This window comes from Barbatula barbatula, assembly GCF_947034865.1.
Source record: "Barbatula barbatula genome assembly, chromosome: 3".
NCBI lineage: Eukaryota > Metazoa > Chordata > Actinopteri > Cypriniformes > Nemacheilidae > Barbatula > Barbatula barbatula.
In genome coordinates, this window is record NC_136764.1 from 18,924,677 (window position 1) to 18,952,538 (window position 27,862).

General features: G+C 40.3%; 1 protein-coding gene across 3 annotated transcripts; it reads right to left on the reverse strand.

Annotated features, from left to right (window-relative positions):
* Positions 1-197: 197 nt before the first annotated feature.
* On the reverse strand, positions 198-27,862 carry kcnn1a (potassium intermediate/small conductance calcium-activated channel, subfamily N, member 1a). 3 transcript variants are annotated; one of them, XM_079452620.1, is made up of 9 exons: positions 26,678-27,862; positions 16,281-16,733; positions 12,294-12,389; positions 11,647-12,065; positions 5,689-5,830; positions 5,463-5,573; positions 5,254-5,381; positions 3,131-3,200; positions 198-2,986 (listed from the first exon to the last, which is right to left on the reverse strand). In XM_079452620.1, the coding sequence occupies exons 1-9, from the start codon at positions 27,779-27,781 to the stop codon at positions 2,702-2,704; spliced, it is 2,808 nt and encodes a 935-aa protein (XP_079308746.1). In that variant the 5' UTR covers positions 27,782-27,862; the 3' UTR covers positions 198-2,701. The 3 variants fall into 3 exon arrangements, with proteins under 3 accessions (XP_079308746.1, XP_079308747.1, XP_079308748.1); XM_079452621.1 differs by lacking the exon at positions 26,678-27,862 and adding an exon at positions 24,741-24,835; XM_079452622.1 differs by lacking the exons at positions 11,647-12,065; positions 12,294-12,389; positions 16,281-16,733; positions 26,678-27,862 and adding an exon at positions 8,055-8,101.

Here is a 27,862-nt window from a genome sequence, read left to right on the forward strand (position 1 = left end):
GCTGTGACAAGACCTTCATGTTGTCTATTATTTCCAAAAGTAAGTTGTACTGTACGTTTTTAATATAAATTATTTCACCCATATACCATTATCTTTACATATCCACAGAAGTAAGCTCTGATAAGTGAAATGTGAAGCCACATGTCATTTCCTTTTTCTATCCCATAGGATCCATCATCACAGTGCCACAGTTTATTCTCAAGAACTTGATATTTATTATCTGAAACATGGGCAGATTTGTCCACACTGTAGCTTCTTGGGCTATCTCTATGTAAACAAAATAAGAGGTTCTCCAGATACGAGAACGTGATAACCCATGCCTTTATATACAGTCAGCCTGGAAAGATACAAAATGCAAATTCATCTCTCTGTGTTTTATCATTCAAAGGTATTTCACAAAGGAAGGCAATTAGAAAAAAATGAAAGAAAATAAAATCATGTACTGCAATAAAAAAGTTTCTACTGATTTGGTGTCCCATTAATGTGTGTATGCAGTTTGACATCAGATGGCAAAAGCTGAGTCTTGTTTTATAATTGGCACATTACAACATTTAGACTGCATTGACAGGTGAAAGAGAAAAAGGCATAAACAAATGTCATGGTCATTTTGTTAACTGCAATTACACATCCTATTTCTTTTGATCATAAGATATTTTTAATCAGGATCTAAATAGCACTTTTTAGAATTGGCAACAACACCTTAAAAGGGAGATTTTGGTTGAGCATACGATGACTCTACTTTTGTCAACATAGAAATGTTATGACCAGCTTTCTCATTTTGTCTTTGATCTTTGCTGTATCAAAATGTGAACTGTCAGGTATATTTCAGAAAGGCAGGATGTAAGAATTATCAATCTATTTTTGACCTCGTAATATTTCAGCAAATTATTGCTAAATTTAGGTATCCTTTGTACACAAGACCAGAGTTTTGCAAATGCAAACTAGGTCGGTTTCGTTGTGATTTAACCTCTAATGATAAATCAAGGACGTTTATTTCTCATTTAATAATAATTTATCAAATGGTTTACCACCAAATCAGTAAATGGCAATAATGTAATATCCTTATGATGGTGAATTGTAAAACATATACTGTGAATTAAAGTTGGGCTTTGGTTAGAAATCCTCTTAAGTTTTAAAAATAGTCTAAACAAATACACAATCCATACATATTAAATCATTACACAGAAGTGTGCTTACTAAATGCATTACCCTTTGTTGCCTTGTGTTGTCTAAGTTTTTCAAATAAAAAATGGAAATTGCTGAAATGTGTCAAACGCTGGATAGTGGACTGATGCTTGCGGTCAGTAACCATATATTCTAATTTGTGTACATCATCAAACACATAACATCGTCACTTGCTTTAGGATTATGAGATTATTTAAGACCATAGACCACTATGATGTCAGTAAAATACAAGTGAACAGGAGAGACAGATTTAAGCTCTAAGCTGCCTTAACGGTATATTCTGAAAAGTGCAAATGTGAGCCACAATAATGTCTCCATAAACATCTCGTCTATCAGATATATTCTCTTAGTGAAGGTCTTAAAGTATCTTTCGTGATTTGGTGTTCATCCTACTTCATACGGATTCTTTAATCTCTTGGTAGAAGATTTAATTTATAGGTAGAACAAGGAATGCATTTAACAAACATTACCACATCGCTGCACCTCTATATTTGCAGCTCTAAAAATACTATCCAAGGAATCTCTGTAAAAAATAAATGAAACGAAAAAGACACACATACGTTCGAAAAACCACCCCAATCCATTCGTTACGGTTGCACTGAAACATGCAAGGTTTAAATCTCACTTCTGTCATACATTTGTGCCTACCACAGCATTTAGCACTGTAAATTTTAAAATGCAGCCTCTCTTTAACATGAAGACTTGGAAGCTCAGATTTAGTTTCAATGAATGTGTTACCATACCAGCTTGAGTATGATTCCCTAAAACCTTCTCTCTCTTTGCTTTCTTTCGTAACTGGTGGAAGTATTGAAAGGCTTTGTAAAGTAAGAGAAGACTGCGACAGAATTAATGGTATTTGCTAAGACAAACTATGTCTCATAGAGGAATGTATCTGAAAAAGGAATGCAATGCTTGTGTCAACATCATACAAAAACTCGCTCCGAAATTTGAAAATGAACAACCCTCCACAATCTATACATTCAGGCACTGGAAAAAATAACATGCCAATATGTAACTTAAAAAAGGTTAGTTGCACCCAATGTCCCTTAAAGGAGCAAGGGAACTGAAACCTTAAGTTGGCATTCCTGCATTATTCTACTCAGTAGTAAGGTCATGTGCTCCTTCCTCTCCAGCTCAACACTGAAGTGATCACAGGGCAACTGGAGGTGCTCTTGGTGCCCATCCTGGCACGCAGGTAGAGTCTTACAGAACCAATGAATCTGTGGTTGCGTCGCTCCTCCGTGTTGTGCATTAGTTCACTCTGGCAGGCGTTGCTTGTGATCTCGAGTTCTAAGGACCAGTTTCCTGGACTCACTCCAGCTTGCTGAACTCAGTCTTGTAAATATATGAGGGCTTTACAAAAAAGCTAACTTGAACAGCCATACAATGGCTAAACATAAACCATATACCTACTAATTTGATAATTCTTCTCTACTTATTAATGAGTCCTCGGTCCGATCAGCTTACGTGAACAAGTCTGAGAGCTTTGGAAGCGGCGAGCAGGTCTAAGCCAGTGTTAGCCGCTGTCGGAGGAAGTGTGCGGTGCAGTGGAGGGGGAGCGGCGCCGTCTGGAGGGGGTCCAGGATCGCTCCGAGCCTAGCGAGGCGGGGCGGAAACGGTGCACGAAGCCGTCCAGGAGGTCCTGCTGCTGCTGAGTTATGGCTTGGGAGATCAGACAGGGTAGAGCCTGCAGGCTGCCGGTGACAGCGTCCAGCTTGTCCTCCAGCGTGCCAATGCGCTTGTCCAGCTCCTCGCTGCGCTCCTGCAGCTCCGACACCAGGTCGTACATCACATTCTGTGTCTAGAAGAGTGCATTGAGATTGAGTGAGATGAACTGCAATCAATCGAGGAATCAATCTGTCTGTCTGACCAGCAACCTTAACACAACATACTGTATGCCGGTCACATATTTAACACATTTAATAAGTGAAACGTTTAAATGTACCTTGGCCAAGTCCACCAGAGTGTTGGCCTGGTCGTGAAGTTTCCTCTGCTCCATTTTCACACTGCGGAGCCTGAGAGGAGGCAGGGTTACGGAGGGGAGGGGGGTAAGGGATTGGGAGGAGGGGGACGTTAGGGAAGAGTAACAGATTCCTGTCAGGAAGGCTTGATAAGAATGAGGGATAGAGAGAGAGTGGCCTTCATGCAAGCATTCACAGTCCTGTTTGCCATACCAGACATGCAAACCCAATCTATGAAATGTAAAGAAGAGAAAACTCTTAACTTAACGTTCAAACATGACACATCTCCTTTTGCCCCTGCAGGCACGCGTCAACCATTCACAAAAAAAGCCATCCGAGAGCCTCGTTTGTGGATGAGGTCTAGGGAAGTGGCAAACAGCTGAGGTAGAGGTTTATGTGACCGCTGAAAATGCTTGTGAGAATGGCATTGCTTGCTGTGGGCTTGGTTCTGAACAAAATTTTAAAAGAATGTGTTAATGAATTTTTTGTTGTTGTGCCATAGCAACTATGAAAGAGTACAGGGATGACTCTAACCATGAGGAGACATTGTAAGAAAGGCTGCCTTAATATCCTGCCCATTAGGTGTTTGGTCATTTCAAAGAATGCAAGTCATCAGCTCCAATCGGAGAGTCATTAAAGGGGTCATATGGCGCGAATACGTGTTTTTTCTGTGTCTTCGGTGTGTTATAAGTTGCCCATGCTTGTATTGGACACGTACAATTGCAAAAAATGAAAGTTTCAGAACAAAAGATGCATTCTATCTAAAAGGGAATGATCACCTAGACCTGCCTGAAACGCCTTGTGTAACAACACCCCCACAAATCTACGTTACTTTGTGGTATGATTCGACTAAGAACGCCCAAATGTATACGCAAGAATGTTCCAAATATGGTAAGAGTCATTACATTTCCGTCAAATGCTTGCAGTATTCGACCAACCACTATGCACTGGTTAACTGGCCAAGCATAGCACACATCAGAGCGATGAGCTTTGTAAAAAATCTGCACGTTTCAGAGAGGCGGGGCAAAGAGGAGATATAAACATGCACGGTATCTGAAAAATACAGCGTTTTTTAACCTTAAATCATGTATACACGTTGCATTACATCTTAAACAAAACATATCATATGACCCCTTTAACTAAATGCCATGGTTTGAAAAAATTTTGGCGTGTCATTATTAGCTTATCGGAATTTCAAGTATTCGAAAATAAAGATCTGGAGATGCAGGACATGGTCAGCATTCTTTCTAATGCAAAAACTCCATATCATCTTGCATCGAAGCCCCGGATGACCCGACATATCTTTGCTTTGAGGAAACCGTGACGTTTGTGCCCGTGGTGGAACGTACCACAGCTTCAACCAAACACATGGTTGATCTATATATGACTATATATGTGCAAATCCTTTACATACTCACGCACACACAAGTCGGGCTATCAATGCAAGTTAATACAGAGATTTATACGTCTAAATAATGGAATCAGTGCAAATGAACAAATCAACAGTTCCAAAGATGCTTCTCCTTCAAAGGGTTCAGAAAACCATAAAGCATTTAGAAATGTTGCATCTTTTTCATTCTGGACTTAGAATGGAGAGAAGCAATATATGTAACCAAAATCAGCATTCAGCTTCCGACTCCATGCATATGAAACAGAGACAGGGAGGATGTGGGAAGAAGAACACAGAGGACAAAACTTACTTCTGAGCTCTGCAGTGATAGAGCAGAACGAAGACAAAACACAGTTCAAGTTTAGAAACCACAACATGTACACAACATGTGAGCCATTACACTGCACTATAACCACAAGGTAAAGGTTCGGGGAAGGAGAGGGGAGAAGGACAATCATCACATTACAAAGAATAACATGCTGATCGAGTTCTTTACTACTGTATTCATATCTATGACATGGGATTGACAGGACGTTTATATGAAGCAGCTGGATTTTCAAATACCTGCCCCTTTTTCAACACATCTAAAAACAATTTTTTAAAAACAGTTCCTTACCAAACGGTACCGATTGCTCATCTGACAAGGACATAGTTGCAGATTATTATCATGAATAAATGGCATGCAAAAACGCTGAGGCGTGAAACCGTTTTGCTTACTGGTGAATGGCCTGTAAGAACTTGCGCTGATGTTTGCGCACTTTGGCATGATCTATCTTCTTCACTAATTTTGTGTGTTTGTAGATGAGCCATGTTTCCCTGAGTACATTGGCAGCTGTGTTCTTTACCTGAGGTAAAACAAGAGCATCAGGCATTACCTAAACAAAAATAAAGCATTTAGATTGAATGAAAATTGCCCAGTCGCTTACTCGTTTACAAAGTTGGGTGTCCATCATGAAATTGTGGACGTGCTTTTCGGCCTTCGTCAGTTCTAACTTTCTGGCTACCACTGCGACTACAAGGGCAGTGCACCCAGCTCCCTACAAGAAGAGATGAATAGTATTTATTTTTTAAATAAATAGTAACAGTAAAAATGTGCATTTTTTACAACTGCATTCTTTTAAAAGATATGTACATATATCTTTAAAGACATACCATGATTCCTGTGAGAAGACAGACCCCTTTTCCACAGTACGTATGAGGGACCATATCTCCATAGCCAATTGATAGGAAAGTTATGGAAATCAGCCACATAGCCCCAAGAAAGTTACTTGTGACTTCCTGTTTGTCATGATACCTGGAAGAATAAAAACAATATAGACAGATAACCATGAACAAAACTACGACAAACATGTGTGGACGTTTAATTGTGATTGTGTAGCAAAACTATTTCATAAATCCCTGTTGAAGTTTTTGGTAAAAGAGTATAGAATTCAATGGTGTTTCTAATAAAATTTTCCATCTAAATAAATATTTAACCAAAACAACAGAGAAACTTACCAAAAGCAGTGGATACCGAACAATAGTCAGTAAATTATTAATTATAAATACTAATGCTAATAATTTTGAAATTCTAACTACCGAGACACAATACAATATATGTGTTGTAATAATATCCACATAATGAAAACCATTAAAAACACACATTAAAGGGACAGTTCACCCAAAAATAAAAATTCTGTCAGCATTTATTCATCTTCATGTTGTCCCTGACTCTTAAGTCTGTGGAGAAAATATTTTGAGAAATGTCTCAGTGGTCTTGGGGGCTAATGTAGTTTGGCTACCAACATTCTTCAAAATATCTTCTTCTTTATTCTGCAGAATAAAGGAAAGTCATATAAGCTGACATGAGGGTGAGTAAAACATGAAAGAATTTAATTTTGGGCCATTAACAGCATTTTAAATCACAAAAGTACAAACGATATTATATGTATTTAATATCCTTTTAAATTTGAATGTATTTTCAATAAGAAAATATAAAAAACAATACATTCTAAAAATCACGTTTAAAAATTATTTTTTAAATAATTCCAGCAAACAACCAAAATTCCGATCAGGTCTTCAAAAACATTTAAAATGACAAGCCCCCAACACACACAAATAACACTAGGCACATCCACTTGTCTTGTAGGAGGTTGCCCTTTTCAACAGTCTCCCAGGGAAGACCTCGGTGCAAGAGCACATTTATCTGCATTTAATTCAGTATGGAATACTTTGATGAGGATTATCTATACGAGGCCAACAGGCTATTCAACAATAATATTGAATAGCCAGACGAACACCAGGTTTTAATGATTTTATCTGGTGTGAAATTGTTCAAAAATACATTTTTCCACAGAAAAGGTAAGAAAAATATTCACAGCAATTCATATTTTCTAAATGTTCCCTTCAAGGCAGCATACGCAAAACACAAGAGAGGTCATGCCACTATAAATTGTGCCTGTATTGTAGCACAATCCAACTCTGTAGCCATGCTCCAAGAGCAATAAAGTTGAGCTAAAGTTGTTTTATGTATTGTCTTAAAAAAACACTGTGACCGCATTTTCACATGCGAAAAGCATAGTTACCATGCAGGCATTGTAAAGAAGAAATTCACATCCTGCATGCTGAGATTTAAGCCAGTATATTGAGAGCAGAGAGACAAACCCTATTGTCACCTGATCAGCATATTAAATGATAACAAAACTATATCAGTGTATCATAAATGTGCATTACTGAAAATATTTTCTAGCGAGGGAATATTCTCACAAATGATGAGATCTTCCCATGTTCTGCATCACCATTGAAATGCACAGTGCTGACACAAACAATTCTCATATAGCTTCTGTCATTTCTGACTGATCTTTTTGAAGCTGGTGTCAGATCTATAAAAAAGAGTCTTCCGCACTAGAATCTCTAAACGTACATGTTTTTACTCTGAGAATGTTCTGATAAATCCTTCTAGAATGCTAGTTTGATGTAAAAGAAAGTATCTCAACTATAAACTTGCTCATCAAGGCCATTAGACTATAATTTTGGGAAGAGGTCATCTAATCTGTGAATATGGAATACAAGTACACATTTTTATCAATAAACTTGACGTGCATTATTATTATTTTGCTCAAAGCTGAAAACTTCTGAATCCATGAATAGACTTTGGTATCAGAAGCAAAATGCTGCTGGCCTTTGAAGCTCTCAATATACTGTATGCAAGACTGGCATAACATGGAAAAGAGCTGGCACCACCTTCAACTTAGATCAAGAAATCTCTCTCCAGAAAGCACCTCCCCACACCCCTTAACATCCCAGGTTTCCCATACAAACTTTAAAGACGGTTGTTTAGCTTCAATCTTCAACAATTGTTTCATAGAACTCAGCAATGAAAAGACAATATCACACGTTCAATGACTCAAACCCTGACAGCATGGTTAGAGGATGCAATGATGGAACAAATATAAAGACATTTAAACTTGTTCACCCATGTTAACTAAGTGGCCACCACAGTGCTTTCCCTCAGGAAAATAGTTTAATTTTCAACTCACACTGTATGTTAGAGGCTTCGGTGTGACAATTAAAATGGACAAACCGGTTCAAACCAGGTACTTCTTTTCACCATCATATTAATATGCCCTAAAAGAAGATAAAATGCGTTGGGCAAAGGTAATACACATAAAAAACACTAAAAAACAGGCAAAACCAGCCACCGTCTAATTTCTGTCCTCATACAACAGTTTGGTTCATCATGTCTACACTGTAAATGCGCTGTGTGAAGTGATGGACCAGTGTGAACACCCTTGATTATAATGTTTTGTCACATCACGCTTTACCACAGTCTGTAAACAGTCTACTCCTTTAAATCTGTTAAATTGCATTTCTTTTATCAAACTGTCAGCATATTATTGGAGACTCAGACAGACATGGAATAATGCATGGAATCGAATGCACAATTTAAGAAAAAAGAGCCTAAGATAAAGAAACTGCCAGAGTCATGCAATATTTTCAAAGAGGACAGGGTGGGTGCGGAAAAACGACTGAGAGATGGAAACTGTGAAGCAATGAGCTCGAGTGAGAATGATAAGCCAACATTGCAAACAGCAAAAATGTTCCTTGGACATCTCAACCCTTCCTCCATGATCCCATCCCTCCCATTCCAGACGGACTCCCTGCTCGTCCAGTCTCACACCGTTCTGCCCTTTGGACTGGCCAGTGTGCTTGCAGAAGAAAAGATGCAGTAAAATGCCCAATTTAGCAGCACTTTATGAGAAACAAGCGCCTCTTTTGAATGACGGCAACAGTAAACATGAAGACTATCATGCTGTTTCATAGTTTACCAGAAGTGGACACCCAGTCTAGTCTAAAACCTTCTCTTTGAAGAGACTGTGCTAGAATGGACAGCATCCTTCTCACCTGCTTGTGCTTAAAATGGTCATTCATAAATGGCGCCATTAAACCAATATGTTAGTCATTCATGTTTTTCTCTGTGGTATTCTCTTAAAAAAGTTAAAAGTGAAATGTTTGAGAACAAGGATTTGATCTAATCATAGCAACAGCTTACATTTTAATTTGTGTATCATGTTAAAAAACAAAAACACAGCACAGTTGGTTCCAGGTTTTTTTAAACCTTGTGTACTGGGGCGTAGCTGCTAAAGGCATAATCGAAGATTTAAGAGTTGCCCTCAGGCCTGTTTGTAAAGGTGATTTGAAGGAGCTGCTCCATTTTAACACAAACTCTCTCCTCCTCCCTCCCTCCTACTCCTAAGCACTTAAGAAAGAGACGCTTGATTCGCAGGGCCGCGCAAATCATAGCTTTCCAAACCATTAGTGCATTTGTGTTCGACAAACTTCTCCTTTTGCGGATGGTGCCACATTCACGTGTTATTTTTCCTTTTTTTCAAAACGAAATCCCACCCCCTCCCCGTCTTAGAGCAGCAGTGGCACCAGCTCAATGAACAATGGTAGGTTTTTCCACGGCTAGAGAACAAGGACTCACATGGCATCCCTATGGAGCAGCATAGAGAGGGAAATAGAAAGTACAACAGTGAATTATAGTCACACACACATACACACAACCTCCTCCCATACGTTCACACAAGCGCACGCTCAACGCAAATTACTCACGCAAGGAAAAAACAGAGTGTGGGCAGCATCGTGTCGTGCATTGCGGCTGATGAGACTGGGGTGCGGAGTGCCGGGTAGCGTTATGGTGTAACATCAACCTCCACCTCTTTTACCACTCCAAACTCTTCGTTATTGCCTGTTCGGTCTTTTGTAAACCCACCGTGAAAATAAATAGCCAGAGACCAGTAGAACCAACTCGTGAACTAATCTTTTGGAGTGAAAATCCTCTTCTGGCTGGAGATGATAGTAACATTGACTTACACCTCTTTTTAATCGCTAAGCATTTCGTTTCTTTGACTTGCATGCAGAAAGACAACATTTATACATGCGCACTAGATTTCTGAAGAAGCTTTTGTGTGGTACAGACCTAATTATGCAAATATGTTTGTCAAGCTTGGGTCTCTTGAAAAGAGAGATTATTTTTGGTTATTTGTGTCTACAAAGTATGTCTGAAGGTTAATTTATACTAATGGGCGAACAGAAATCCTTTAGATGCTTTGTTCTTCTAAGGTATTTGGGGACGTTTCACCTGATCTTGACCTGCAATAACATTTTTTAAGTCGCTACGTGTAGGATAAACTAGGGCTGTCAAATTGATTCATCACAATTAATGGATTCCAAATTAAATGTTTGTGTTTATATAATATAAAGCTGTGTTTATTATAAAATACCGTTTCAAAATGATAATCTGTTATTATTATTTATAGGTATGTGTTTATGTAAAATGATAATTTTTGTTTCATTCTCTGAAATAACAATATTTCTCCCAGTTTTCCGATTAAAATATTGTTTCTATTTGCAGAAAATAGAAAACTGGAGAAACTGAACTGACAGAAAAAATGCTCTGAGACCTTAACTAAAAACCAGTTGACATTAACTTTTAAGCAAAACAGCAGTTATAATTGTCCATGTATTTAGGAAAAGTTAACAATTAGATTTTCTATGTGATTTTTATCACAGTTTTCATGTGTCTTGTCATACTGTCAGTCTTTCACATTGCTGTTGGATGACTTTATGTCACTCCCGAGGTTTGATTTTGTAAAAATTTAACAAACACTGTACTGGAATAACCCCAATACATCTAGAAATGATAATAAAATACATAATAAATACGTACATAAACGTAAAGTGAATTTAATGTAATAATTAATAATTATATGATATATATTTGATTTGATATATGTAAATATAATTTATATAATGTAATAATATAAATACATATACCACATTAATTAAATAATATACATGTTTGTGCATTTATATACACATATAAATTTACACATTAACCAGACATACTGTATTTTATATAAACACATTTATTTTTAAATCGACTAATCTCAATTTATGACAGCCCTAGTATAAACACAAGCCAGGGTTGCTTTAGTTGATTTGGAGAAACGGCTCCACTAAATAAATTAGAAGTATGGTAAGGGTTGGAGAGGTAAATGGGAGGAGAAGCTGGTAACAGGCAAAAATGAAAATAAAATACTTAAACTGAACACACACAGTTCAGACATGAAGTGATTATTGTCTTTTAATTGTCAATGTAACCCATTCTGCACAGTGCTGGAGCCCAACAAAGCTGTGTATTGAGAGAATAGCTAATGTCCATTTGTTAGCGTGTGTTAATGTGTCGAAATCTACACTGCCTCGTGGGATGAGATCATGATGATGCAGTTTTTGCGGTGGGTTTCCACGGGCCCCTCAGATTACCAAAACAAATCATTCCGAAAACAAACAATTAGGCAGTCATGAATTATTTAACAATATCTAATACAGCTTACAACACATGGACATGGACTGGGATTTGTGATGCAGTCGCAGAGCTGATGGGAGAAAAAGCTCTTCATTCAAGCAGCGTGAGGCTGTTAGAGAAGCTCCTGGAGGGAATGAATGTGAGTGGGAGATGCTGATAGGAAAGCAAAAGACAGAACAAGAGATCGTGAGAGAGAAAGAGCTTGGTGGGTGGGGGGATTTGTAGCTGTGCTTGGGATAACGGTCGCCGTGGTGCCATACCTCTCACAGACCCGAACAGTCCAGGCTGCGATGATCCACGAGGAGATACTGAAGACCAGCAGCACGGTGCCAGGGCAGATGGTCATGAGGGTTTTCATGACGAAGCGTGTGTTGAAGTTGATCTTGTTGAGGGCACCTATACTACGTGAAGACGCGTCGGTGAATAGCTTGCTATGGAGGAGCATGACCCGGCCAATCAGGTAGAGGCGGAGGAACATGGGGATGGAAAGGATGATGTCTACGTCGGCGTCGGCCACAGAGGGCACGTAGGTGAAGGCCAGCCGGGCTGTCCACGTGAAGACATAATGGCCCGGGATTGGGTGAATGGCACACACCAGCAGCTCTAGTACTATGAAGAAAATACGCTCGTACGTCATGGCTATCCTCCAGTCGTCCGCCCCGTTGTCCACCATGAACAGCTGCAGAAGACAGTGTGTCACAAAAACAGTCATTTTTAAATGAAAGAAAAAACTGAGTAAATAGATCTGTTCAGGTGGCTTTAGAGGCATTCAAGAAATGTTTTAAACGTTAGCAGAAAGCACAATTCACTTTCAGCATCAATAAATAATAAATTAAAAGACAATCAACTTTAATATTCATGCTTAGTTAGGTTTAGCACTCTCCTAGGCCTCCTGCATTAGACTAACCTGTATTTCCCGAGCGTGGTACATTATTATAAGACCAAGCAAAATAACAGTGGAAAGGCTGATAAGGCATTTCAGTGCAAATGAATATGAAGATTCCTGCAGCAGGAGAAAAAAACACACACCATTAGTATTCCACTTGAAAACCTGGGGCCGGTTGCATAAACTACTTTGACTAGTCTTTCAAGTTAGTCATCTCATTTTGTTTTCTTCAAGAATGGTCATCATTTCTTTAAGTCAGTTAAATAAAAAGGTAGATTGGTCTCATTGAAATCTGAAATGTAAGACTGATTGCTCCTAAATAATTGCTAGTCAGTGAGACTACTTGTTAAGACGCAGTCTTAACTTAGCGGCTAAGTTTATGCAACTGGCCTCTGTTGTCCAGGCCAAAGATTATACAGGACAGACACACTCATGCCAACCTACTTAAGTTATAAACTTATACTTGGTAAATGAAACATTTGAGATGAATAGACGCTGTCTAAACCATCTGCGTCACAAAATACTGCATTGCTTCACCCTGGAGGAGTTGAAGATCCCACTGTGTCAGGATATAAATGCACTTATCCATTTTACTCCCCATGGCAACAAATGAACCTGATCAAAACATCCCATTAGTTTAGTGTCCGTAAACTGATTATCAAATACATACTGTACATGAACATGTTATGTACAGTTATGTTTAAGGTACTGCTCTGTCATCTCAGATTATATGAAGGCATCAGTGTTGGTGGTGGTTGGAGTGAGAGATCTTCTATTTTAAAGGTCCAGTAGTACTGAGGTTGTGAATTGTAACCAACGGCCCACTTCACAACCTAAACCCCATCCCCCTGGTTTCGAAGCACTAGGGTGACTGAATCAAGACTAAGATGTCGTCATATTTAGGAAATACAATCTGTAAAGAAGTTTATCCGAGTTAGGTCTACTGTAGAAACAACATGGTGAATTACATGTAATGGGACCCGTGGTGTATGTAAGATAGAAATGGCTCATTCTAACGTAATAAAAACATTCATTATGTAAGGTCTTTATACACCTCTGAAGACATAGTTATGTTTATTATATTACATTTCTGTCAATAGATCCTCAAAAAAAGACAGAAAGACCAGAAATCCACCACTCATTATTTAGGGTCATATTAAAACATTTCAATGTTAATTGATGTTCAAATGTTAACTTTCATACAATAACCAATTTATTTTCTGTGTCCCCCACTTAAAGTAAAAAAAACCTTAAATAAAATGGAAAACAGCAACTCTCACTTTTTTATTATAGTACTGTAGGTAAATACAGGCTTTCGTAGGCACACAGCAAAAGATCGCTTATTTCAAAGCAATTTGAGTCAAGATGTGCCAATGTATTTATTGAAATTCTTTTAGAAAAGAATGAGCTGTACAATGTGTAAAGATCCCAGAATCAAAATGGTATGTTCTGCCAATATAAGAAACTGAGCTGTGCATAATTTATCTAACCACAGAAAAGCAATTAAAAGATTTAATTTTAACAGTGAAATTAGACTCCCTTCTCCCTTACCCTATCTAATTTAACCCCAGGTCCCTATGGTCTCTCTAAGAGAAAAATTAGGTCTGAAATTGTTATAAATTTCCCGTGTGACAAATTACATAGTAAACTCATTAATGCACCTGTTGGTTACTACTAGAAGGGCTTTTTACAAAGGTCATTTTCCCAGCCATATATATCTGTAATGTCTTTCTTTCACATTGACATTCACCGCTATTGTTCTTAACTTTTCTTTTTTTCTTTTCCTTGCAAGATGAAGCCACGTGATAATTCAGGTAATTCAGTTGAATGTGACAGTGTCAGTGTAGCAGTTCTCTCCCACGGGTCTAGAAATAGGACAACCATTACAAAATCCTCATCTCAAGGGAGCCGAGTGGTCACAGTACCAAACACCTCATTTTGTGGACCCTGCATAAAGGATTGCTTTGGGAGTTTCCCGTAACACAGGCCTACCTCAAAGTTTAAAGCATTTAAGTTATCAAGGACCCACACAGCACTGCTTGTGAATAAGACTACAAATAAGCAGATGGGAAAAGCAACAGTTAATGTGATATCTGTAAACACTCTGACTATACTGTATACCCAAATTAAAATAATGAATGAGGACTGACTTATATGTACGGAGAATATATACAGTACACACTGTATCAAAACATAATTATATACAATATAGTCAGGGGTCGGCAACAGGCGGCCCATGGGCCAAAACTGGCCTGCCAGCAATAATATCTGGCCCGCGCCAACAGCATTATTTGGCTCGTAGCTGGTTCTGAAATAGGTCCGTCACAATCACGGCTTTAGTGAATTTGCCTTCAAAATAAAGTTACGAGAACGTTATTGCTGCAATGTTTTATTTTTAAATGAATTGAGAGCTTTTAATTTGAAAAGTTCTGAAAGATGTTCAAAGGAGTCTAAACACACTTCTAAAATAAACGTCATGAAATATGGGGTATGAAAAAACTAACAGTGAAGCATTGAAACGCTTGCTTATAACGCGGGCATCAGCACCAGACGTGAACAATAACAAAGCAAATTCAGGATTCAATTTTAGGAATTAATATTTACGGACTTTACGGTTAGGGGTGCCTAAACTCAGTCCTGGAGATCTGTCCTGCAGACTTTAGCTCCAACTGAAAACAACTGACTGCAGACTGTTTCTATAATGCATAGTGAGAACTTGATAAACTGGTTCAGGCGTTTTTGATTAGGGTTGGTGCTGAACTCTGCAGGATACTAGATCTCCAGGACCGAGTTTGGGCAACCCTGCGCCTACTTACAAGGCAATGCCTTCATTTTTAGCAATCAATAAAGAGCCTTACATGTACTCACATATATATATATATATATATGAAGAGTTTGATTCCAAAATGAGATATGAGATCCCAAAATTATGTTTTTTTATTGTGCATTCCAATTAATATTAATCAAACTGCAGTTGGTTTGTATTTATTTAAGCCATAAGAACTCAAAAAATACAGCTTACTTACACAACAAAACAATAAAAACATGATAATATAATAAAAAACATGATTTTTGAAATTGTTTAAATATCCCATTTTGGAACCAAACTCTTCGTATATATATATATATATATATATATACATACAACACACAAGATGACAGTAACACTAAGTGTACTATAGTAATAATTGCAGGTACTCTATTGTACAATCTTATACATTCATATTAAAACCATGCAACACATTTAAATTTGTATCAAATTTTTAGACAATTTGACTCACTTTGCATGAATTGACATGCATAACATCGCGGAATTTGGCTGTATCAGTGAAGGTTTCAGTTGTTTCCCCAATAGTGTGTTCAAGGGCCTCCTAGGAAGTGTTTGTGTATTTAGTTCCACAGAGAATCATGGGAAATGTAGTTTGGTTGCTCAAGCCTATCAGAGCTTTATCTCTAGTCTTTATTAACAGTAAAGAAATTACAAACTATATTGTAACTGTCAGCAGGTCTGATGAAGAGCATGTGTGCTCGAAACATGTTTTGTGAAAGTCGATGAAAACTTTTACGATTTTTGGAGCTTTGGTGTGCCGACTTTGGTGTGCAGACTTTGTTTTTATTTTATTTTATTTTGTTGAGCACCAATTTCGAGCTGATGAAAGCGTGCCTTTGCTGTGTTTCTGCTAACTATCAGCATTCAAAATTGCAATGTTAGATCGAAATCATGATTGTATTTGGCATTATTCGTATTAATTGTCATGATCTCAAGACTAATAGAAAATCCTGAGTTTCCATCTCGTAAATACAACTTTGTGTGGAATCGTCACCTTTTAACCTCTCATACCCATGCGGTACCAGTTTGGGAACCACTATTTTTTATTCCAATTTAAATAATTTAACTTAAGTTAAAATATTTTTGTGGTAATAATGCCACACATGCTTTCGGTTGAGCTTAAATCAGTATCAAGTAGTGTTTAAAACAGTGTTTAAAGAAAAAGAGAAACCACCTACCTTAGTGTAAACCCCCCAGGAGAGTTCCGTCTCTGTTACCATTACAACGATTCCAAACATACCAAAAATCAGGGCATAGTCACTAAGCCGCTTGCGCTTCTCAAAAAGAGCCCTCCTGTGGCCCAACTTGTAGCCAATATCTTTATTTTTCTTCTGTGGTGCATTGCCGCTCTCTCTGACCAAGCTCTCATTGGACGCCTTGCTGGGGTCCTCGCTGCCACCGCCCTTGGAGACGACCACTTCCAGGCCGGAGCTGTGAAGAGTCTGGAGCGGCTGGGTCTCAGAGTCATGCTCTGCTAGGTTGCGTCGTGACGCCGCCAGGCTGCCCAGCGGTCTTACCACTCCTCCATTGTACTTGCAACTGTTCATGGCTATCTGAGGGAGTGAGTGACTGCTCTCGGAGAGGGAGGGCTTGGATCCAGCATGGCTCAGCTTTGTTCGCTCAGCATGTGCCTGTCAACAAGAATCCAATACAGACAAATAGGTGTCAGCAGCATGTAAAATGAAACAGGCATTAATCTACTCTGCTGGCCCTTTTCCATGACCATAGCTTCCCAAACCACAAGTCCTTGGAGGATCTGGTGTAGCAACTTGACAGCACAGCGCATTCACTAAATGTACCTGAAACAATTCCTGGCATATAGAATCATGTTAAAGGGACAGTTCTCCCAAAATAAATATTCTCTTGTCATTTTGTTCAGCGTGGTTCAAAACCTGCATATGACCCTTTCTTCCGTGGAACGCATAAGAAGATATTATGAGAAATGTCTCAGTGTTGTTTGGCTACCAACATTCTTCAAAATATCTTCTTTAGTATTATACATAAGAAAGGAAAACATACACATTCAGAATTATATGAGGGTGAGTAGAATATGACAGAGTATTCCTTTACCGTTTGGGTGTACATGAGCTTACAGTCCCATCAGAAGAAGTTCAACATTAACAACAGTAATTTGTTGCTTTTGCCTTCTTTTGTACTATATAGCATTATCATTTATACAATTAAAATGACTATTAACTAAAATGATTTTTTTCACATATAATGGAAGGCCATAAAACTATTATTTTATTATTGCAGATTTGTTTGAGATTGATCTGTATTTAGTGTTTGCATTTTCCATGCACTTAACGCAGATTTACATATAACAGAAATAATAATGTTTTTTGTTTTCTGTCCTTTGAGACAAAAGTTGTGTCGTGACAAAAGAGACAATTGATTCTATTCCAATATCCACACAAACTGACACATCTTACACGTTTTAGCCTGCATTACTCATACAGAATGCTTTTTATTATTTGCCCCTGAACAAAACAGAATTGAAAAATCATGAAATTAATCATAGTTACTTATTTGAATGTATTACAGTGACAGCCTTATTTTGTTATTTTAAGTTGCAACTTCTGTTTTATAGGCTTACCAAAGCAAAATCTAAATCTTAAAGTACTTCCTATAGAACCTGCTAAAGTACGCCCTGAGGTACTGGTTGGGAATCTATATACTACACAGTCTATATCTCTGCATGTGAAAATAGAAAGAAGGAAAACCATGGCAGAAATTCCCCATACCGAACAAAAATGCCTGAAGGAAAGAAAGCACAGAGCTCTGTGATGTGCAACAATCGTGATGGTTAGCAGCTAAGCTCCTAAAATAGAGTGCTATCATGATGTAAGACTGACTCCAGAGCTGTGCTTGATTACATTTCAGACACCTATACACTAGTAAATTTCTGAGTAATTTAAAACCTTTATCTGACTATGTTGTTTAGTAAGATTTGCATTTTCTATTAAGAATTACAACAGAGCATTGTATGCCGATCCTTTTACTGAATTTAATACTGTAATCATATTCCACACTGGAATATATCAAATGCTGAACTTTGAGCCTAAGCCATCTATTAATGAAGAGGAAACATCGTTGGCTTACTATAGGCTCTAAAGAGCAGCTGCTACTCACCAGCAAGAAAATGTTGGTTCTAGTGAAGCAGATTTACCAAGGAAGTCTTGCTGGTGAAGTTAAACCACGTTGGGGAGACCAGAACACCAGCATTACATGCTTGGATCCAACATTGCTAGTTCCTTTCTGGCTCTTTGTGTACACAGTCAGAAAAAAGGACAACACTGTGATCCGCCAATAGTCGTCACAGGGGTGGTACCCTTAAGGAGTCCTTTTTGTAACCCTAGAGGTGCAAAACATAAAATATTGTATATTTTTGGGTGCATAATACCCCATAAGGACCAATTGTGTACCTAAATGTACAGTTAAAGTCCCAGTGAGCCGGAAGATGCAAACAGGCACCAGAGTGACAGTTGAAGGGGAGGAGTTTATATTTAGTCATTTAGCAGATGCTTTTATCCAAAGCGACTTACAAAGTAAGGGAAAACAATAAAAGCAATATGATCAACAAAAGAATAACAATGCATAGGTGCAGTAAAACTGATCTCAGTTAGCCTACCACAGCATACAAAGCTAAGACTGTACTAATGGACAGTACTAATGACTGTACTAAGGATTTAACAGATGCTCCGCCCAAGCCGTATATTTATGTCTTTTCAGATGGGTAGCCATGGGCGGAAGTGCATTTTCAAATTTAAAAAGAAAATGACCCACATTGATAAGCTATTTACTATAAACGCTGCAATAAATAAGAATTGTCATTTTTTATTTACGTTGTTTTACCTGTTTGGTATAAAAAGAAACCCTTAAGGGTATCACCACATCGACAGTAAAAGGTATAGTTTTGTACGGTGTTCTACGGTTGCAATCCTCAACCGTAGAGCTTCACTCATTTTGATGTCAAAAATTTCACTGACCTCACATATGGATTTGTCAATGTGTTTATATGTAAGTTATCATTTGATTTCTGCTCAATTCCAAATCCATATGTAATAGGAAATAAGTGCGGATAAGTGTGTTCCTTCCAGACACTGTGATTATAACTGAGTTTAAAATCTGATTTAGGCATCATACACACACACACTGTAGACAGATCAACCACAAACAACTCTGACTTTGAAGTGTACAAGACTGCCTCATCATTTCTGATCCTTTAGTACATTTAATACAACACCATGTTCCAAACAGCCTGTCAGCTAATGCAACTTTGAGTGTGTCAGATTTTTAATCTCAGTACTATTAATAGGTAGTTCTGAACATGCCGTAGAAGAGGCCACTTAGAATGTGATGGTATAATAATCCCTGCAACTCGTTGCCGTTGCATTAGCGGTGCGAGAATGTGGAGATAATCTACCTTTTTGCAAAAGCTATAATGCAAAAACAACACTAGAAGGCATGTATATGGCTAAAAGAGAAATCCTTCTTCAAAAGGATACATTTTGTGCAGAATGGGCTGGTGAGAGTACTTGCAGTACATTATACAAATTCACACGATTTTCTGCTCCTACATGTGTTATGCAACCTTTTAATACTGTCTTCTAACAACCGTGCAAGGTCACACGTATGTATAAAAATCTCAGTGTATAGATTATTGTGGAATGCAAATTCACATTCAAAATGCATTTAAATGTTTGTGTGCTAATATTCAAATGTGGTGGTTTAACTAATCATGCTATTTACACAAAAATAGCTCACAGGTATAATAATTTCTGTGTTTAGTATGCACTTTATATCAACTAGCTGATGCCATAGAGGTATAATTTTCTTCACATTACCCAAACAAAAAATCATATTCTAGCATCGCTAGTAATAATGACATCACATTTTAGGAAAGGTATGGATCAGTATGTAAATACAGTATATACTGTTTATGTGTGTGTGTGTGTATATACACACAAACATAAATAAATATGCATAAACAAATGCACTATATATTCACTTACACAATTCTCTGATACGGTTCTTCTTTATATCACACTAGTGAAAACTGTGGCTTATAGCAGACACTGATTACTTCTATGATAATTTCCTACATGAAGGGCTAAACTGATCCCATTACATCTACCTTTTGAAATGGTAGTCTTTCGAGGGTTAAAGACCCTTGTGTTTAGTTATCCAAATGTTTTTTACAATATATTTTGTGACACTTGTGTTGTCTCTTTTTTTATTTCACACAAAATCAACACAAAATGTGTTAAATAGCATAACACAAACGTGTTAAAATGAACACATCCACAGACATTTCTGGATTTTAGATTTTTCAACCTAAAATTAATCTTCTGTAATCATTTACTTGAGTTGTTCCAAACATGTTTCAATTTTATTATTTCATGAAACCCAGAAGTAGAAATTCCTAAGAAAACTGATGCTGCTCAAAGTGAATAGGAGGCTGTCATTAACATTAGGATAATATCCTTTTTGTTAGGACTCTGTCCTTCCTGTCTCGAGCTTTCAAGCTCCCTGGGCAGAGTCATGACATTGCTACGTCTTTCGGGTTTCTGTTGTGTTATGTGTGGAGACATGTGGCTTTATGTTGTTACGTGATGCCACGTGTCTTCCTGTTATGTCTCTCAGCCCCACCCTCCTATCTCTGGTAATTTCTTAAGGGTTTCATTCCCATCGTCTGTTTGGTGTTTCACTTTAATTAGGGTTTTATTCCCATCAGCTGTCACCACTCTCCCCATGTAATCACTCCTCGTTAGTGTCTCCCTTTATATAGTCTTAGTTTCCCTCTGTTCAGTGTCGGTGCATTGTCTTCTGTTGGTGATCACTGGATGTCTTGCTGTTCTGTGGACTTCGTGTTTTGGATTACCTGTTTCTAAATTTGTGGATCTATATAGTTTTTCCTGTAGACCACGTTTTGTCCCCATAGAGGGAAGTGTTTGTTTGCCTTTGTTTTTTTGGTTCATGTTTTCCCATTGTGGATGTTTCATTTAATAAAAGTTTATTTACGTTAACCCTTCGTCTGCCTGCATCTGGGTTCTGTCCAAGCCAGTTCGTGACAGAATGCACCGACCCAGAAGAACCCAGCAGGCAGCTCTTTTCGCTGCAAGGTCTCGCCAGCCTCGTCCCCTATGCAGCATTCGCCAGGGGAACTTGGACCTGGATGTGTACCTGGACAGGTTCCTGGAGGCCGCAGGGGAGGTGCTCCTCGGGGAGGAGGAGGTGACTGCGGCGTTCAACAGCGGCCTCAGGGTTCCCCTATCGCCAGCGGAGATGAGGAGGCTGAGACCTCTGGACTTTGAGGGCGTACTCCGGTTCGCCATGAGCCGACCGGAGCCCAGGGTCTCCGTCCTACCGAGGGTCTCTTCTCCGTTGGGCCCAATCACTGAGGGTCTCGCCCTGAAGCTCGGAGTCGTGACTACCTTCTCGGACCCTGCAACCTCTCCACCAACCACCAGTCTTCGGGGCAAGCGTGGAAGGAGAGAGTCCTGGGGGTCCTCTTCGGAGGCCTCCAACGCGGAGCCAGCCCCGTCCTTCACCTCCTTCCTCCAGCCGACTACCAGGCAATTGGCTCGGCAGAAGAGAAAGAGGCAACGGAGGGGGGCACGTAACCCAGCCCAGCCGGCTCTCCTGCCGGTTCTCCAGCCGGGTTTACAGCCAGCGATCCAGCAGGCGTCCAGACCTGCCTCTCCGCAGCCGTCCAGACCTGCCTCTCCGCAGGCGTCCGGACCTGCCTCTCCGCAGGCGTCCGGACCTGCCTCTCCGCAGGCGTCCGGACCTGCCTCTCCGCAGGCGTCCGGACCTGCCTCTCCGCAGGCGTCAGGACCTGCCTCTCCCCAGGCGTCAGGACCTGCCTCTCCCCAGGCGTCAGGACCTGCCTCTCCCCAGGCGTCAGGACCTGCCTCTCCCCAGGCGTCAGGACCTGCCTCTCCCCAGGCGTCAGGACCTGCCTTTCCGCAGGCGTCAGGACCTGCCTTTCCGCAGGCGTCAGGACCTGCCTTTCCGCAGGCGTCAGGACCTGCCTTTCCGCAGGCGTCAGGACCTGCCTTTCCGCAGGCGTCAGGACCTGCCTTTCCGCAGGCGTCAGGACCTGCCTTTCCGCAGGCGTCAGGACCTGCCTTTCCGCAGGCGTCAGGACCTGCCTTTCCGCAGGCGTCAGGACCTGCCTTTCCGCAGGCGTCAGGACCTGCCTTTCCGCAGGCGTCAGGACCTGCCTTTCCGCAGGCGTCAGGACCTGCCTTTCCGCAGGCGTCAGGACCTGCCTTTCCGCAGGCGTCAGGACCTGCCTCTCCGCAGGCGTCAGGACCTGCCTCTCCGCAGGCGTCAGGACCTGCCTCTCCGCAGGCGTCAGGACCTGCCTCTCCGCAGGCGTCAGGACCTGCCTCTCCGCAGGCGTCAGGACCTGCCCATCAGCAGGCATCCAGACCTGCCCTTCCGCAGGCGGATTTCCAGCCGGTGCCTCAGCCAGTTCTCCAGCCGGCATCGCCTCAAACTTTTTTCGCCCTTGGACACACACCTCTCCCTAGCCTTTTCAAGTCCCCGCCGGTCTCGTCCGGTTGTTTCAAGTCCCCGCCGGTCTCGTCCGGTTGTTTCAAGTCCCCGCCGGTCTCGTCCGGTTGTTTCAAGTCCCCGCCGGTCTCGTCCGGTTGTTTCAAGTCCCCGCCGGTCTCGTCCGGTTGTTTCAAGTCCCCGCCGGTCTCGTCCGGTTGTTTCAAGTCCCCGCCGGTCTCGTCCGGTTGTTTCAAGTCCCCGCCGGTCTCGTCCGGTTGTTTCAAGTCCCCGCCGGTCTCGTCCGGTTGTTTCAAGTCTCCTCAACCTGTCCCACCCTTTTCTGGTGTCCCCAAGGTTTGGCCTCCCATTCCTCCACCCCCCCTCCCATGTTTGTTGTTTTTGTTGACCCACCCGAACCCCTTCATAGCCTCCCTTATGTTCCCTTTAGTTTGTTCTGTGTTGTGCTTGTGGTGTTTGTCTTTGTGCTTTTGTGTTTTGGCCCGCTGAGGTTTCTCCCTTGAGACGCCATGGGGCATTTCTGGGGGCGGGGGTAATGTTAGGACTCTGTCCTTCCTGTCTCGAGCTTTCAAGCTCCCTGGGCAGAGTCATGACATTGCTACGTCTTTCGGGTTTCTGTTGTGTTATGTGTGGAGACATGTGGCTTTATGTTGTTACGTGATGCCACGTGTCTTCCTGTTATGTCTCTCAGCCCCACCCTCCTATCTCTGGTAATTTCTTAAGGGTTTCATTCCCATCGTCTGTTTGGTGTTTCACTTTAATTAGGGTTTTATTCCCATCAGCTGTCTATATCTTTTTGTCTATTATCAATGCTCACGGTAGTATCACAGTTTCTTGTCGTGTTGGACTACCCGGTTTCAGTTTACAGTTTGTGAAAAGATTATTTCAATTTAAAGATTCTTGTTTTGTGTTTGTTTCTAGTGTGTGTTTGCTAGTGTGTTTTTGTTCTTGTTTTTCCCCATTGCGGGTGTTTGTTTTTCTAGTTTTGTTCACATTCAAATAAAATTTGATTTATCTAACTCCTCGTCTGCCTGCATCTGGGTTCTGTCCAAGCCATATCGTGACACTTTTTGTTCCCCTGAAGAATGTCGATCCAAGTAAATGATGACAATTTCTATCCATTCTCTGTGAAAAATGCTGTATCAATTTAATAAATTGCTATTAAAACCTATACAGACAGACACTGCTATGATGAGTATTCAATTGCCAAATATTTTTGAGCCTATCTTTTTTAACACATAAGAGTTCTCAGTATAAAGACTGGTAATAATACCAAGTATTGAAACCAGAAATGTTCTCATTTGATCGAGAGAAGCCATGGGAACAATACTGGTCGAGATACATGGTGCTTTATTTTATCAAACACTCCCATACACATCAGTTTGAAAAAAGCAACCCTGTGTGTACTGATATAACAATAACTTGCTGAATGTTTTCTTTGAAGTCTTTAATACTCCATCCTATAATCTGTTCATTAATTACATTAGAGAGATTTATCAGTCATTTCCCATGATGTTATCCCATTGCCAGAATAAAGATCAGTGAGCAAGAAAACTGAAGCCATTCAAAAGGAGACTTACAAGAGAAGCAAGGGGTGAGAAGAAACGGGGATATAAACCACAAGTGTTAAAACGCTCTGAGTAAAATATATCTGCTCCTGGCAGCAATATCACACAAACCACAATAGCAAAGTACTATTGGGTTTCAGTCTGTGTCACTGGATATTGTGACAGAATATACTTGATCGGTCTCACTCGGTCAAAATACTTTTTTTAAACCAGACTGGTATATGCAAAATATGGGCATACATGTGGTTTTTTCACAGTTGGCAGCACGATTAAAATGTTACTGTACGTTTGTTAACTGAAATGATTTATGAGCAAAATAACCTCTCTCTATGCTTTTTACTTTTGAACAAGCACACACAAAAATAAGTGGTTTCCAATTTAGTTTAACTAGTCTGATTAAGAAAAAACTAAGATATGCATTAAGTTTTCTGTAATTGCTCTACGGGGAAATCTGCCAGAGTCCAGCTGGACTAACGTTCTTAATGTAAGGATCAAAGAATCAATTTAATGATACAATCAAAAGTATTGTGGTATAAATAAACAGACCTGTGGGACATCGTTTGAAGGTTAGGTTGTGTGTTGCAGTTCTTCAGATGTATTTTGAAAATTCCTTTTCGCTTGTTTTGTTACAAGAACAACACGTCTTGCACACAATAGACCAAAGTGTACAGAAGGTTTCTGACTCCACCTTGCCTGCTGCATTCTGTCCAACTGATAAGACTTGCTGCCTAAATGAATTTCCTTTGACTGTTTACCCTCATTAGTGGCCTTTCCTTTAACTATCTCACATCAGATATCAAGAGTAGGCCTTTTTTATTGTTTGAAAAGGTCAGTTTGGTTCTCCCTGCTATGTCAGGTTTAAATTCAACATAAAATTCCGGAAATAGAACAGTCAGTGTTTTAGGCAATAGTAGTGAGCCACAACATTTGAGTATCATTGCTAAAAAGGAACATGTAACTTCTTTAATATTACATTATTAACAAAAGTTTATAATGCAAATGTAATGTGTTTCACTGTGGCAATATGTCACTATAAAAACATTACTAATGTTTGACTAGTACCAATACAGCAACGCCCCATCACTCAAACATCAGTTTACATTGTGAACGTTTTGTTTGGCGAGGAAATGAAACTCTTAAAAATAAAGTTTCACGTTTTACAATGTCATAGAAGAACCATTTTTGTCTAATTGGTTCCATAAACATCCTTTAACATTTTCACAAAACGTTCTTTGTGGTGAAAAAAGGTAAAAAAGGTATTAAAAAATGTAATTAACAGATGGTTCTTTAAAGAACCTTTGACTAAGTGGTTATTTGTGGAAGCATTGCATCGCTGTGATTGCTCTGTTTCTTTTTAAAAGTAAAACATTTTTAATTTTTAAAAGAAAAGTAGAAAAATGTAATACTTTAGGGTGTAAATTGTTCTTCTAACTTAACTAGTAATGCAAAGGTCATGGGTTTGATTCCTATGGAGCACACATAAACAATTTTACAATCACTGCTCTGTAAATTGCTTTGGAGGACAGCATCTGCCAAAAGCACAAATGTAAATTTGCAAAGAAAATCCGAACAATTGTTTAGATTGTGATTGTTATTGATGCTTCTCTAAGAAGAACAACAATATAACAATTTATGTTGCCTTTTTCACAACATTATTTCGCATTTATAATTCTACTAGATATTGTTGTACTTGGAAGGACTTTTGGAGGAAGAAAAGACACTTGGCTATTACCTCCCAGGGAGATAAGACACTTTGATTGGCCTACTAAAAGGTATTTCAGGACCTGAGAGAGCAGATGAATGAGAACAGAGACATAAGTAAAGCTACAGTGGCTTCAGATAAAAGGGTCACAAAAATGGAGCCCTGGGAACTGTTGAATGATCTGATGATCAGAAAATGATGGCTCTGTTGTGACGAATAATGAGGGCAAAGTTACACTTTTTTACATTGTATATTTGTAAGGGGGCTTAAAGGATGCATGGACTGTAATATAGGAACGTTTTTAAATGAGAAGAAATGATAGTACAATTTTACGAATAAAAAGCTATTCAATCATCACATAGTTGCATTTTTTATTTTCTTTAACATATTCAACATTCATCTGGGTAAGGCCAAAGTACAAAATGTTGCTACTTTTGCAAGATGGGGCATAACCATTTTAAGTATAGCCTACATGTTATTAAATTTGACAAACGTCTGTGGTAGAGTGAGAGAGAAAGAGAGAGCTGTTATGTGCGTGTCTGTGTATGCGTGGCTGCAGTGTGCTTGATGTCGTCGTATTGATAGCTTTCCAATACAGGTTTATCTAAATCAACATATCCGAGTCAAAAGCTTAACCTCACGATAACATTTAACATTACCATAAAGGCAGCAAAAGAACGAAAACATATGACAGGCGTGGTCATGTCCCTATAACGCAACAGCTTCTAAATCTCAGGCGTATTCAATCATAGCCTGCTGTGATGTCCAATGATAAGCCTACCTTATGTTTGCCCGCTCGGTTTTTCCTTTGCTCCTTTTCGTGGGGCTCTGGCCACAGTTGACTACTGGAGCCGTACGGGGGGCTGCTATTTTCACTACTGGAGACCGACGAGTTCCTCACCAACGGGCGTTCATTTTGCGCTTCATGATGCTGCTGCTGCTCTGGTTGACAGAGTGCGATTTTGATCTCCTGGTACCTGGCGTCTCGGTCACTCTGTTGCCACTGGAGGCTGTGCTTCTGCGCGTCTTCCTGCTGCCGCTGATGCTGTTGCTGCAACGGCGCCTGGTTATTTCCGCACACTTCGCCCGATCCGCCGATGCAGTAGTTGATAGGCAAGCTGCTGCCCAGTAGTAATTGTCGTTGAGCCCGCAATGGAGCCTGAGGCTCAATTAATCGTCTCCTTTCCTCACATGTGTCTACCTGTCCTTGACCAGAGTTTGGAAAGAGTGGCTCAAAGGAGGGGTCCCTTTGTTGACGATCCCCCGTTTGATTATAACAAGGTTGCTGCAGCAACTGGTTTTGGTCTCGACGCCCCCCCTCCCCGACGCAACGCTCTGCGATATATTGTTTGTAATTAGCACTCGTTTGGCGACTATCCCGCGTATTGGAAATGCGCGAAGGCAGAGGCGGCGGCGGCGGCGGCAGCAGCAGCAGCAGATCAGATGGGGAGGGCTGCGGGGAAACGGAAGATTTGTGCTGAGGAGAATGGCTGCAGTGACGGCTCTGTGAGAGCCCCTCGGAATGACACTGATAGCCGGTTGAGGCCCTTCGAAACTCCTGGTTATTATAAGGTTTTTCACGGTCACCGTGCGCTCCCTGCGCCTGTATGCTGTAACCGGTCAAAAGCAGGCACTCACTGTGCTGCGCTTCACAGTCACGGACACCTTTTCTGGTGGTGCGCTCCGGACAAGACAGTGCATGTCGGCTCTGAAGCGAGGAGGTGGGACGCTCCTTTATCGATGGAGGTGGGGGCGGCAGGCTAAAGAGAAGGGCCGCCGGACTAGGTTCTTCCTTCTGAGAGCGCGCTGAAATGCTGGGGCAGTCACGATCGTCCGTGTCGTTGGTCTGGTGCTGGTGGACAGCTCCCGCGTATCGATGCCGCATCCCCTCAATATCCGCGTCTTGTTGTGGTTGCCTCTTTGCCTTGTAAGGCACCGACACCCATTCATTGCGATGTTCCCCAAA